The following is a 12,890-nucleotide window of genomic DNA, read 5'->3' as shown; positions in this document are numbered from 1 at the left end:
GATTCCCATAAGGTTTTTATACTATGAAAACCTAATGAATGAAAGGATTGTTCGTGATCTGAAATGTCATAAAACAGGTTACTGCTAATTTCACATGAAACTTATCATGTTTTCCGTTGGCCTCCTGCACACACATATTTAAGTCCATATGAATCAGTATGCATTAAGTGTTATAGTTAAAATACAAAAAATCAGTTTATGTCACTTATTTCTGGTGGCTTTGCAATAAAATTTATTTCATGAACCTTCAAATTTGGCCACATTTTTGTGCAACATCCAGTAAAAAACAGAAAATGTAATTTTTACCTGATTTTAAAGAATTACAAAAAAACTACACTGGAAATGATCAGATGTTTTAATTATACATGCCACAAAATATTACAGAATACAGTCTCTTCTGATAGAAATTAAAACTCTGCAGCAAATATAGACCTTAACCAAAGATAGTGATTGCTGTGCATCTCCAAGATGCTAAGAAAATAAATTTCTCAGCATTAATTTAAAACCTAGCATCTCAGAAAAAAATCCATTAATCACTGGGCTTGGGTAATATTATTATTTAAAATTTTATGTTATGTACAGCACTTTTAGCCATTTTTAAAGGAAGACTTGTTTACATAGAAATTTCCTATTTTTCATGCTGTCTTACACCATCATATACACACATACACAAACATGCACACATCTAACTTGAGAAGGCAGTCATATAATACAAGTAGTAAAAGGAGGGGATAATCTACAATAGTCAATGTTTCCATCATCCCCCAATAAAAACATTATAGAGAGCATGTTTTATTTTCTCTGTACAGTGTAGCAGTATTCAAAATTCATTTTGTACTACAAACAGAACAGCAGAGCAGCAACCACAAACTCCCTCTTGTGCTAAGGACATATAAGATGTACATAAATATTTTATGCTAGTACAATAAGCACAATACAGTTGTACTCGTATACATTTATGTACACTCTACTGTTTGTTAAGCAAAAATGAGCACTCTTTTAATCTTGCATGTCTATTTTTCCAAACTATATTCATGTATCCTATATTATGCAAGTTATTCCTGAAATAACCATATAATAAATACATCTAAGCTGATGCCTTCTGTTTCAAGATGTGGCATTATTCATTTATACTTAACTGTAACTATACTTCCAAATGTTGCTAACTTATTTCCTTCTACATGAAATTTAAAAATGTTATATATTAACAACCTTCAGTTCTGCTGCTGATGAGTGCTATTTATACAGTGAAAAATTTACGATGACTTTACATTAAAAATGTGGTCATTTTTCTTTTAACCATTTGTTGTCACCCTCTAATTCAATATGTCCATTATGAAGGCTGCAATGTTACTCTAAGCTTTCCCAGCTTGGTAAATCAAGGTGTAAACTCCAATCTGGGAAATACTGTACAAGTCACTATAAAAGATTACCTTACCAGGTTATATACATAAAAGAAAAACTAAAGATGCAGATGTAAACATTCAACTGAACAGTACGTGCAAAAAAAAAAAAAAAAATGGATACATTTAACAAAGTAACTGTAGATTGATCTGTGCAGGTTTCAGAGCCCTACGACCCTTTAAAATAAGGAAGTAGGCTACTGGACAATGATCCAACTTCAGAAGCTACAACAACATTTGTAGTGACAGTCTTTTTATAACTGGGAAGATGAAGTTAAGGAGGTCTGCATTTTTGCTATTTTTTGCTATTTTTCTTATTCACTTGTCCACGTGGCGGAGTAACTGGTCTATTTGAGTTCATGCTTCCATATGGAAATTTCTTCTTATCTGCTGGTTTCAGTATCTGTCAAAAATAAAATAAACACATTTGGCACAGATTTATTTTAATGCATTCTTGTGTTAATCTACATTGCATTAAGAGAAATATAGAAACTAGACAAGCATTAACAGAAAAACATGAACTGCCACCTTCAGAGGGACTGGAAGATATTCAGGGTTGCAACCTGCATTTTTGGCTCAGTGTGTGTGTGTGTGTGTGTGTGTGTGTGAGATATATATATATATATATGCAGGTTGTAACCCTGAATATCTTCAATTTGGATGTACTGAATGGCACTAGCCCTTGATAACATATCATTCAATGTATTCTTATATGATAATTAGCTATAATAATTTTAATAATATTTGATATTTTATTATTACTATTATTTTTTTTTAGGTTTCTGTTTTGTTTATAACTTAGCGCAACACCTTTCTTTCAGTATTAACTAGCATGTTTACCTTTTTTTTTTTTTATCTATTATTCTACATTTTCTATTCTCTCTCTCTCTCTTTGTGTGTGTGTGTGTGTGTGTGTCTATATATATATATATATATTTGAATAATGACAAAAGTTAAAATATAATAAAATAAATAAATATTGAGCTTTCATTAGAGGCAGCAACATGCACATCCTCCAATGAAGCCAAGATATATCCAATATTTTAAAATAAAATAAAACATAAACCAGTAGTATGGCAAAAACTGTAGAGCAAAAATTAACATAAAAATAACCCAAAATAAAATGAACGAACGGGAAAGGAAAAATAAAAGTAAAACATAAACAGTAGCCAAAAAACCCCTATATAATTTAGCACTTTAAATCCAATTAATAAAACCGATATAAAATTTAAAATAATGCCAATTACATAATTTAGCGGTATCCCCCCAGAAAGGTATCAGTTCCAAAAGACGTGAAATATCACCAAAAAGGGGTTAATGGAACTACTAAAAGATAACAAAATCAAAATAAAATCAAAATAATAGACTGACCATTATGCTCCATATTGACAGAGGACCACGAGGCCAATAATGGTCATTTTCAATCACTATACAAATCGTTGCAAAGGCAAAAAGATCGAAGAACCAAACCACCCATTCCTCCTCCGATCGATCCACCAATGCAGAGGACTTGCACGGCAGTGGTCCTTATGCAGCGAAAAATGGATTTAAAGTGCTAAATTATATAGGGTTTTTTTGGCTACTGTTTATGTCTTACCTTTATTTTTCCTTTCCTGTTCATTCATTTTATTTTGGGTTATTTTTATGTTAATTTTCGCTCTACAGTTTTTGCCATACCACTTGTTTTATTTTTAAAATTTTTTTTAAAATATTGGATACACACACACACACATATATATATATACACATAAAGAGAGAAAATAGGTGCAGGTACTCATTCTTTGCTATCAGGAAAAATTGAAAATTAAAAGGATATGAAAAGTACTCTACAAATTTTTTTTCCTGATATTGTTACTTTCGTAGTAATGTTTTTCGAATAAGACCAACAAATTTAGTATATTAACATAGTTTATTAAGTATAAATTAATTATTCAAGTACATATATAAAAATAAGTAAAATGTGAATAAAATGAGTAAATAAATCGGTCAACTACAGATGCCAGGCACTCAGAATGACACGAATGGTCGTTAGTGTAGTATCTCAAATAGAGCTTTATGGTAACTGAAAAAAAGTTTCTAGTACCTCGGCTTGGCCTAAAACTGAGGAACTAACGAAAATGTTGTCTATTTGAGTCTTTTCACAGTTGCTGTCAATGACAAGGGAGGGAGAAGCTACTCTGACTTCTTCCTGGAGAAGCGATTAAAGGCTCGGGGGAGAAGCGACTGGCAGGCGAGAGCCATGCAGGACTCCGCGCAGGCGCCTCTCCACAACCACCACCTCAACACTGGCTCTCTGAGTATCACCTTGCCGGGACAACTCAAGCTTTGAAAATTGTTAAAAATACTTTTGGTCGCAAAATTTATAAATAACCTTTATAGAATTATTAACTAAATATTTAACAACCTTTTTGTCACCAAAAGGAGAGTTACTTAGTACAAAGAATCGAAGTGCAATAAAAAATTAGTTTTTTGATTTTAACACAAAAAGTAAATGATATTTCAATCGGAATAGCTTTCCTTTGATAAGCATCGATTTAAATTTTTAGCTCCGTTAGTGACAGAAAAAGAGGGTGGGGGACACGAAAATTAGTCACATTTTCCTGTCTGGCGCCACCATTTTTAATTTTAAAAATATTTTAAAATTATATTTTAAACATACTCTAGCTCTTTCCAACAGTGTAGCTATAGGTTGTCAACAACATTTTTATCGCCACATATTTTAACTCCCCTCCACTTCTCAGACAAATTTTTGTCACCAATGATCAATATGGCGTTATGTTGGCCCATTTCATGTGCAAGCCCATGCAAAATTTCTAGTCAATAGATTGAGTGGTTCCAGAGATACAATGCTGTGATAGATGGACGAGCAGGCAGACAACCGAGTGACATTTTAAGGGTCCTTCATTAGACTATGGCCCCTAAAAATAATCAGTAAAAATAAATAATATAAGTAAAAATAATTTTATAATAAAGTTTTTGTAGAAAATTCCAAATTTTTATTAACTTTTCATCCAACACCCTATACCGACTTCTTTTCTTCCTCTTTGTGTGTCGGTTGCTGAATGACGTTTCCGAAGCAGCCACGAATCGACATATTTTGCTGGATTGAAGCGGGTCAGCAGTGGGCCTACAATTTTAAGAAACTGTTTTTGTCATCAACGAAGCTCTGGTTGGGCTGACAATCAGATTCCTTTGTGAAAATCCTCGTTCACATTCACTCGATGAAATTTATCATACTCAAGAGCGTCCATCGAATTCTTCAATTGTTCTGAAACCATCTTTTCAATTAGGTACCCCCGAATTGCATTTAACTGTAACCTAATTGACAATTTTCTAACTTCATTTTCACCAAATGCCAACATTTCACTTTTAGAAAGTTTAATACCTTCGTTGTCCTCGTTTTCCTTCTCTCATCAAAATTTCAAGTAGTATGTCTGCAGGACAGATGTGCAGAAATTTGATTTTCTGCCAAAGAAGGGTTGACTGCTGGGAAAAACTTCCATCGGGTAATGTAGAAGTGGGAAGCAGACAAATTATTAGATGGGCTGGGCAGGTGATGTGGGAAGTGTTTTAGTTTCTTTTTTTTTTTAACTTTATTTTTTTATCCTTTTTTTGGTTGATGTATAAGCTGGCTTCCTTGCATTATATGCCTATACTGATACTAAGAGAACATCAAGTTGTGCTCTGAAAGGCCTGAGGAACTACTGATGTTGACCATGTGCTTTCAAAGGTTACTGACAAGAGACTGAAGCAGTTGAGTGTTCGTTAGGGTTATCTAGTATTCTGCTAGGTAAATGAACAAGCTGTGTGAAGTCATTTTGGCCAGTGGTCCATGTAAATAAAAAACCAAAGGCAACTGGAGTTGCAAGCATTAAAATCACCAAGAAAAATTCTCATTGTCAGGTAATGACAGAGAGATTTTAAGCCAGAGGAGATTCCAAATTAGAAAGTCTCTGACAAGGAATATCAGAGTGGATATACACAGGTGTCATCTTTGAAGCAAAAGGAATCAGAGTGAACAGTTAGGGCATCTGAGATTACTTACTTTTCTGACAGTCTCAATTACCAGTTGAGACAACCGATAACTGAGACTGTAAGAAAAAGCAAGTGGGGCTTGGTAGATTGTTGATAGAAATGGACACCACTAAGATTGGAACTGAGTTAATATATATAATAGCTATTTGTGAAATTACTGAGGAAGTTTTTTTGGGGGGGAGGGGGAAGGATTTGCAGATAAGTTTTTTTCTATTAGTTTGACTATTCATCTCAGATAATGGTCTCCACTAACAGTGTATGTTTCTAAACATTCTCTTTCATTAAGTTGCTTTTTAATCAGTTCAACCACATGAATATACTAATTAAGTGAGATGGTTCTTCAATGCTTGTATGATTTTCAATTTTAAATAACAAATTTCAATTTTGAGTAACTTTATCAATCACTCACTGTGCATGACTACAACTGATAATCCTGGAGATCAAACTTGGGAAATGCTTAACTGATACAGAACTTGATGCATATACTCCTTACTTATTTTATGAATACTCTAGAGAATTATAATGTGAGAGATATGGTTGGTGCTGAATGTTGCCAATGCTTTGATATCAACTTGCTGATTTTGTACACATGCTATGGAGGTGATGGACAACTACTCTTTGGAGTGAAGTATCTCCTTCATAATACTTAACAATAATGAAGGCAGTCTTTTATGAACAAGGTAATTTCACATTTCTTTGCACTGTAACAACACTATTCTTATTTTTGTAAGAAAAGTGTGTTCAATGAAGCTGTTGGCTAACACAGACAATGGTGGCTATGTGTGTAACAAGATAACACCCACGCTACTTGCAGTTACCTACTGGTAATTTTTTTTTTTAAACTTTACAGTAATTTTTTTTTGTCTTACAAAAAAAAAAAAACTCCTGACTGTACTGATAACAATGCAAGGAACCAATCCATTGGGGACTATGGTTTGACAGACTTTAAGTGGAAGAAGATTTCATAATCATCCTATTTCTAGATCATTCATAGAAATACAAGGCAGTTATAATGTCTCTTTTTACAGTACATTTTATTATACCAATTTTTTACAATTTACTGTAATCAGAAAACAACTGGTTCAGCTGACATTTATGTTGGGTAGGTAGAACAGCATGTGTAATGACACAACTCAGCAACCTGAACCAAGTTCCATGTGAAAAAAATAAATAAAATAAAAAAATTAGGATTTCTGAATTATGTAACCAGCAAAGAGTCGCTCTCTTGAGATTCAGTTTGGCAAGATGAATAAGTGTGCTAACAATTATGATACATTCTTTGAAATGAGAATTCCTATGATACAAAATTAAAGGTGTTGTAAAAGAATGGTTTGGGTAGCATGGTTCAATCATGATTCCAGCAGTGGAATAAGTGTATACATGATTCAAATTACAAAGGGTACTAGGAAAGTTTTGCAATATGACGCAACAATGAATCACAGGAAGCTGCTTGTTGCTGCATGTTGAGACATGTTCATACGTGCATAGTAGCCGCCGCGCCAAGTCGATGGGCTCAGTTATTCATTAGTAGTGAGAGTGTAAAGTGCTTGCGATGGCATCGTGGTCACGAAATGAGATAAGGACAGTTTTGCGGTATAATTTCGTGCGTGGTTTAACCATAGACCAGTGCTTAGAAGAAATGACTCTTGCACTAGATGATGATTGTCCACATCGTACAACGATATTCAGGTGGTATAGAGAATTCCAAAGGAGAAATTTCCCTCTGGAGGATTCTGAGAGGCCGGGAAGGCCAGGAATGTCAGTTACGGAGGAAAACGTTACTGCTGCGAGGAAAATGCTTGACGAAAACAGGCGAGTGACCTACCAACAGATAGAGGATACTTTGGGCCTAAATGCACCAGCAATTCGTTCCATTCTGCAAGGTCATTTGCACGTGAAGAAACTTTGTTCTCTCTGGGTGCCGCATCAACTGACTGAAGAGCAGATGACACGACGTGTGACTTGGTGCCGGGAGATGTTAAAAAAGTTTGATAAGGGACAATCTCGGTATGTGAACAACATCGTGACAGGTGACGAGACTTGGCTGTACTATTGCGATCTGCCGACCAAGGCTCAAAACAAAGTTTGGGTCTTTGATGATGACGACACACCCGTAATTGTCAGAAAATCCCGATCTGTAAAGAAGAAAATGATAGCTGTATTTTTCAAATCGAGTGGAATTGTGGAACCTGTCGTTTTGGACACGCAGAAGACAGTCACAGCTAAGTGGTATACTGAACAATGCCTGCCTAAAGTCATTGGATCTATGAAGAACCTGCGGCCAAAGTCACGAATGGACACCTCCATCACGATAATGCTGCAGCTCACCGCGCCAAAGCCTGCACCGAATATTTGACCACGACAGGACTGAAACTTCTCAAGCACCCTCCCTACAGTCCAGACCTTGCTCCCTGCGACTTTGCACTGTTCCCGCATGTGAAAATGAAGCTAAAAGGGAGGCGGTTTTCCAGTGATGAGGACCTTCTACGGTCTTGAGACAACGAGTGTGCTTTACTCCCTAGTGAAACTTGGCAGAACTGGTTTAAAGATTGGTTTCGGAGGATGGAGAGGTGTATTGAATGTAGAGGAAATTACTTTGAAAAAATTAAATAAACAAAGCTGTATTGCAAAACTTTCCTAGTACCCTTTGTATGTATGCATATCTCAGTCAATGGAAACTCGCAGTCCACAATCTTTCAATTCTGGAAAGGATTAAAAGTTTCAAAGTGCCAATATCTGAAATGTAGAGAGGATGCCCTTCTAGATTTTAAGAAAAACACACCAGATGCAATTCTAAAGTCTTTTTTATCTTGCCAAGGACACACCAGATGCAATTCTAAAGTCTTTTTTATCTTGCCAAGGGGGGGGGGGTGATTATATCTAAGCTGTTTTGTGCACAAAATGCCTGCATAGTCAAGTCCAGTGAAATGTTATAACAAGATGTTTAAGTTGTAACAAAACCCAGGAGCTAACCACTGATGGCTGTCGTTGTTTCATAGTGGAATCATACGGAAACACACCTACACTTCAGTGGTAATTATGTCGTAAAGAAATATATATATATATATAATATTGGAAATACCATAATGTTTCAAGCCTTGAAACAGTGCCATCTGGGTGGTGGTGCCCACTGATAATAAGTAACAATAGTTTTCTCTTTTAGTGAAGCGTTACTTATTTCAGGTAGTGCAATATACATGGCAACTTGTTGTGAAGGTAATTGCTATTCCAACACAAACCATAGATGCTCGTGGGATTGATGTCTGGGGAATTTGGAGGCAAGGGCAATACCTGGAAGTCTTCCTCATTTACCGCAAACCAGTTTTGAACAATCCAGGAGGTGTGGCATGGTGCATTATACTGCTGAAAGACGGCAATGCCAGAAGGGAGGACAGTTGCCATGAAAGGATGTACCTGGTCAGCAATGATGTTTAGAGGTGTGTGTGTGTGTTTGGGTTGCCTGAGCAGAGCCCAGAGTTTCCCCCATTAGCCGCTTCATGTCTTCTTGTTTATAAGACTTCTTTCTAACCGGCAACTTAGCAAGTGGGAACAGAGACATGAGGTGTCCTCCCCCCACTCCTCCCACGAGAAGGCGCGCTGGGTTCTACTATCATCTGGCTGAGTGTCCCTAAGAGATTCAGGGGCACGCACTCAATTTAGGGGGAAGTAAGGAAGAGTGATAGAAAGGAGGTAAATCCAAGAGTAGGACCGCCCTAAGAAGAAGTGATGAGAGTTTTAGTAAGGATAAAATATCACTCTCAGGGTGGGGGGGGAGAGAGAGAGAGCGAGCGAGAGAGGAAAGTTTGTCTTCAGTCAAGTTCAAGGTTGGTAGTTATTTGTCAAATCCGGTTATCCTCTCTCCTAATGGACTTTCTTCTCTTAAAGGCCTTAGTCACGAAGGTGTTGAATGCAGTGAAATTGTTCTCGCTTTTTGTGAGCTTTGCCTTGTCAATTGGTGGTGTGGAGTCTACCAAGGGGGAAAGCTCCTGGTAACAATGACAATCGTTGAGTATATGGTCAGCAGTTTCAGGCTCGCCACAGTGACATTGTGGTGTCTCTGTTAGGCCCAGTTGGTATAAATTGGTGTTTATACTGACATGGCTTGTCATTAGGAAGGAGACATATAGGCCTGGCGCTAGCCATAATTTTTCCTTCTTGATGCTCCCTTTTCTGTGGTTATCCAGGTGCTTTGCCATTTCTCCCTCATCACACTCCTTATTCTTGCTATTTCCATTTTCTTTTCAGCCTGCAGGTCAACACTGATGTTATCAATAGTCGTGGGTATTTCTTTGTTTATTCTGTACTTCAGGTATCTGAATTGTACTTCTAGATTTGCTGGCATTTTCCCTAGTAGAGCTTGTAATGCCATTGCTTGAACATGTACCTCGAAAAGTCATCACACTCCTCCAAACTGCATACAACGGTTTAACCAGCCAGGTGCGCATCCAGAACGATTTATCAGAGGAATTTACCATCCAAACTGGAGTCCGCCAAGGGGATGTAGCCTCCCCGTTGCTTTTCAACATCGTGGTTGACGCCATTATGAGGCAAGCATTCAGAAACAGACAGGGCATACAATATGACAAGGATCACTATGTGACTGACCTGATGTTTGCTGATGATAGTGCTATCCTTGCCGGTAACGACGCTGAAGCCACGGACATCCTCTACGACATTGCCTGCATTGCCCGGCCATACGGTTTGAAGATCAATGCTGGTAAGACAAAGGCCCTGACAACAGATGGGTCGCAAGCCACCATCTATCTCGAAGGCGTCCAGATCGAGCAAGTGCAGGACTTTAAATACCTTGGGTCGCTGGTCCAGGAGAAGAAAGTTGCATCCACCATGGAAATCCACAGCAGAATTGGACAGGCGGCCACTGCGTTCGCCTCGCTCAAATGGTGTCTGTGGAAGAGGACCAACATTTCCACAAAGACTAAAATCCGACTCTTCCGGACTTTGATCCTGCCCATTCTTCTTTACGGATCGGAAACATGGATTTGTCTCAAGTTAGATTTGAACAAACTTGAGGTATTCCAAATGCGATGCCTGCGGCAGATCTTGGGCATCTCTCTTCGCGACCGCATCGCTAATGATACCATCCGCGCCAGATGCCAACAGCAACCAACCATTGCCGACCAAATCCAGAAGCGAAGGCTCAGATGGTTTGGCCACGTATGTAGAATGGGCACGAACAGAATACCATCCACACTCCTTTGGAGACAACGACCCACCCAATGGAGCATCCAACGGACCGCGCCTAGGAAAACGTGGGCCAAGCAAGTGGAAGATGACTTGAAGAGCCGACGTCTCGACCTTAACCAGGCCAGGACTGAAGCCGTGGATCGTAAGGTATGGAAGAACATCACAGAGCAAGTCCGAAACCCTGCGGCACCTACAGCAGCATACTGGTTGCGTGGCCAACCGCCTCCCCCAGCTGCCAGCTAAGGACCAAAGAAGAAGAAGAAGAATGCCATTGCTGAAGTTGTTCGCCATTGTTGACATGGTTAAGAGCGCCAATCTTTGTGCTTGTTCCAGATGTTTGGTTATTATCATCTTGTTTGCTCTATATCTCCACGCACCAGCTCCGTAAGTAAGAATAGAAAGGAAAACAGTTATAATATAATCTTAGCGTGTGGGCTTTTAGGACCCATTCTCTTCTGGTTATTTGCTTGAGGGACATCAGAAAGGTCTTCCCTGAACCTTGCAAGGGTGCTCTGCCACCAGAGTGTGTCAAAGGCCCCCGCAAAGTCCACGAAGATGGCTAGGAGGTACTTGCTGTTAGAGTTATCTCTTGTGGCAATCAATTCTGAGATTACGTCTTCTATGCTGCGCCCGAGGGTGAATCCATACTGCTTTAATGAGTATAGGCCTTTTGTTTTGTAGGTGTGAATCAGTCTGGCTGCAATGACTTTTCCAGAACTCTTCCCATGACTGGGAGGAGAGCAGTCGGACAGTATGAAGTAGGATCCTGCTGAGGTTTTTCGGGACTTTTCAGGATGATTTTGAGGTTTGCCAGCTTCCAGGTCCTGGCAAAGGTGCCAGAAAGGAGACAGGAGTTGAGGGCACTTTGTATGGCATAGGGTGCCACTTTCCATGACCTCTTCAGGACCTCCTTCTCCAAGGCATCATGCCCCGGGCATTTCCCATTCCTCATAGTGGCTATGGCTTGGCCTATCTCCTCCAAGATGAATGGCAGTTCCTCTGGGGGGTCCTTGATATGCTCTGTTTTGTCATCTCATTTCTTTTTGGTATGATGTCTCTTCATGTTCCAGGTCTTGATAGGTGATCGTGTCCAGGATCACATTGATGGTTTTGGAGCATTGTATGAGGTACCAAGCGGTGTGACAGGTTGGGGGATGTCCTTGCATATTGAGTACCTGCAGTCTGTACGCGAGAATGATTTCTTCTATGATCTGTCCTTTTTCATCTGTTTGCAGACTGTTCCAAAGGGTCGAGTTAGCATTGACATCAGCCAGGATAAGCACGCTTTTGTTTCTGAGCTTGTTGAGTGCTACTTCCAAGTAGTCAGCATATGGCTGTATTGGATCAGCTGATTGTGAGCACTGGCAGTAGAGGGATATGACAAAGAGCTGGCCAAAACTGCCCTCCAGGCAGGCACAAGCAGCATGTGTCGTGCACAGTGAGGTGACCTTGGTTACTGTGATGGTGGGATCTGCTATGACAATGGCAGCCCAGGTCCATCTTCTGGCATTGCCGCCATGTCCCACTGTTATTAGGTTTGAATGGATTAGATGATATGACAGGGGTATCCCCTTGACCAGGCTCTTGTGTGAGTATGGCTCTTGAATTGCTGCAATGTTTATGGTTTGCTCTATGATGGTTTTTGTTAGATCATTGATGACAGCTATTGACCACTGGCAGTTTAGTTGAAGAATTTTTAGGTTTTTGAGATTGCTTTAGTTTCCTCTTCTCGTGTTATTTTTATTAATTGGTGTGTTATTCATAATCTGTTTTTGATCTGATGAATTCAACTGCTTTGGTATATTCTGGGCATTTGGGATCTTTAAAGTGATGGTTATTATTTCCTTTCCTTTTAGTGCAGCTGGAACAGTTTGGTGATTTATCTTTATTGAGACAATCCTGGGTGCCATGTCCCTCCTGCACGCAGTGGCCACATGTGTGGATTCTTGAGTACACTGTGCTACCTGATGACCATATCCCAGGCAGTTAAAGCAACATGGGACCACAGTGTAGTCTTTAACCGCATGGGCTGTCCAGCCAACCTCTTGGCGTTTGTGAGTAGCTTTCTTCTTATTTCCCCTGTTACTTCCAGTTTACATTTGTTTGATTTTCCTTGGGCCTAGTAGAAAAGCAAGGTTTAATTTGCAGCCTGACTTCCTCCTCTGTGTATCCATGATCCTTTAGGCTTTTATAGTACAGATCACTTATTATTTGCTCATATTTTTGCTCATATTTTATATCTTTATG

General features: G+C 38.9%; 1 protein-coding gene across 1 annotated transcript in view; it reads right to left on the bottom strand.

Annotated features, from left to right (window-relative positions):
• Nucleotides 1–353: 353 nt before the first annotated feature.
• Nucleotides 354–12,890, bottom strand: part of LOC150086105 (serine/threonine-protein phosphatase PP1-gamma catalytic subunit A) — an 89,330-nt gene continuing 76,793 nt past the window's right edge. The window contains exon 7 of the mRNA XM_090374374.1: nucleotides 354–1,806. Coding sequence (XP_090230500.1) covers nucleotides 1,699–1,806 — 108 coding nt within the window. The 3' untranslated portion in view covers nucleotides 354–1,698. The remainder of the gene's footprint in view (nucleotides 1,807–12,890) is intronic.

The sequence above is a fragment of the Mastigoproctus giganteus genome, chromosome 5, assembly GCF_048544385.1.
Source record: "Mastigoproctus giganteus isolate SK-2022 chromosome 5, ASM4854438v1, whole genome shotgun sequence".
Classification (NCBI taxonomy): domain Eukaryota; kingdom Metazoa; phylum Arthropoda; class Arachnida; order Uropygi; family Thelyphonidae; genus Mastigoproctus; species Mastigoproctus giganteus.
This window is presented reverse-complemented; position numbering and strand designations above follow the sequence as displayed.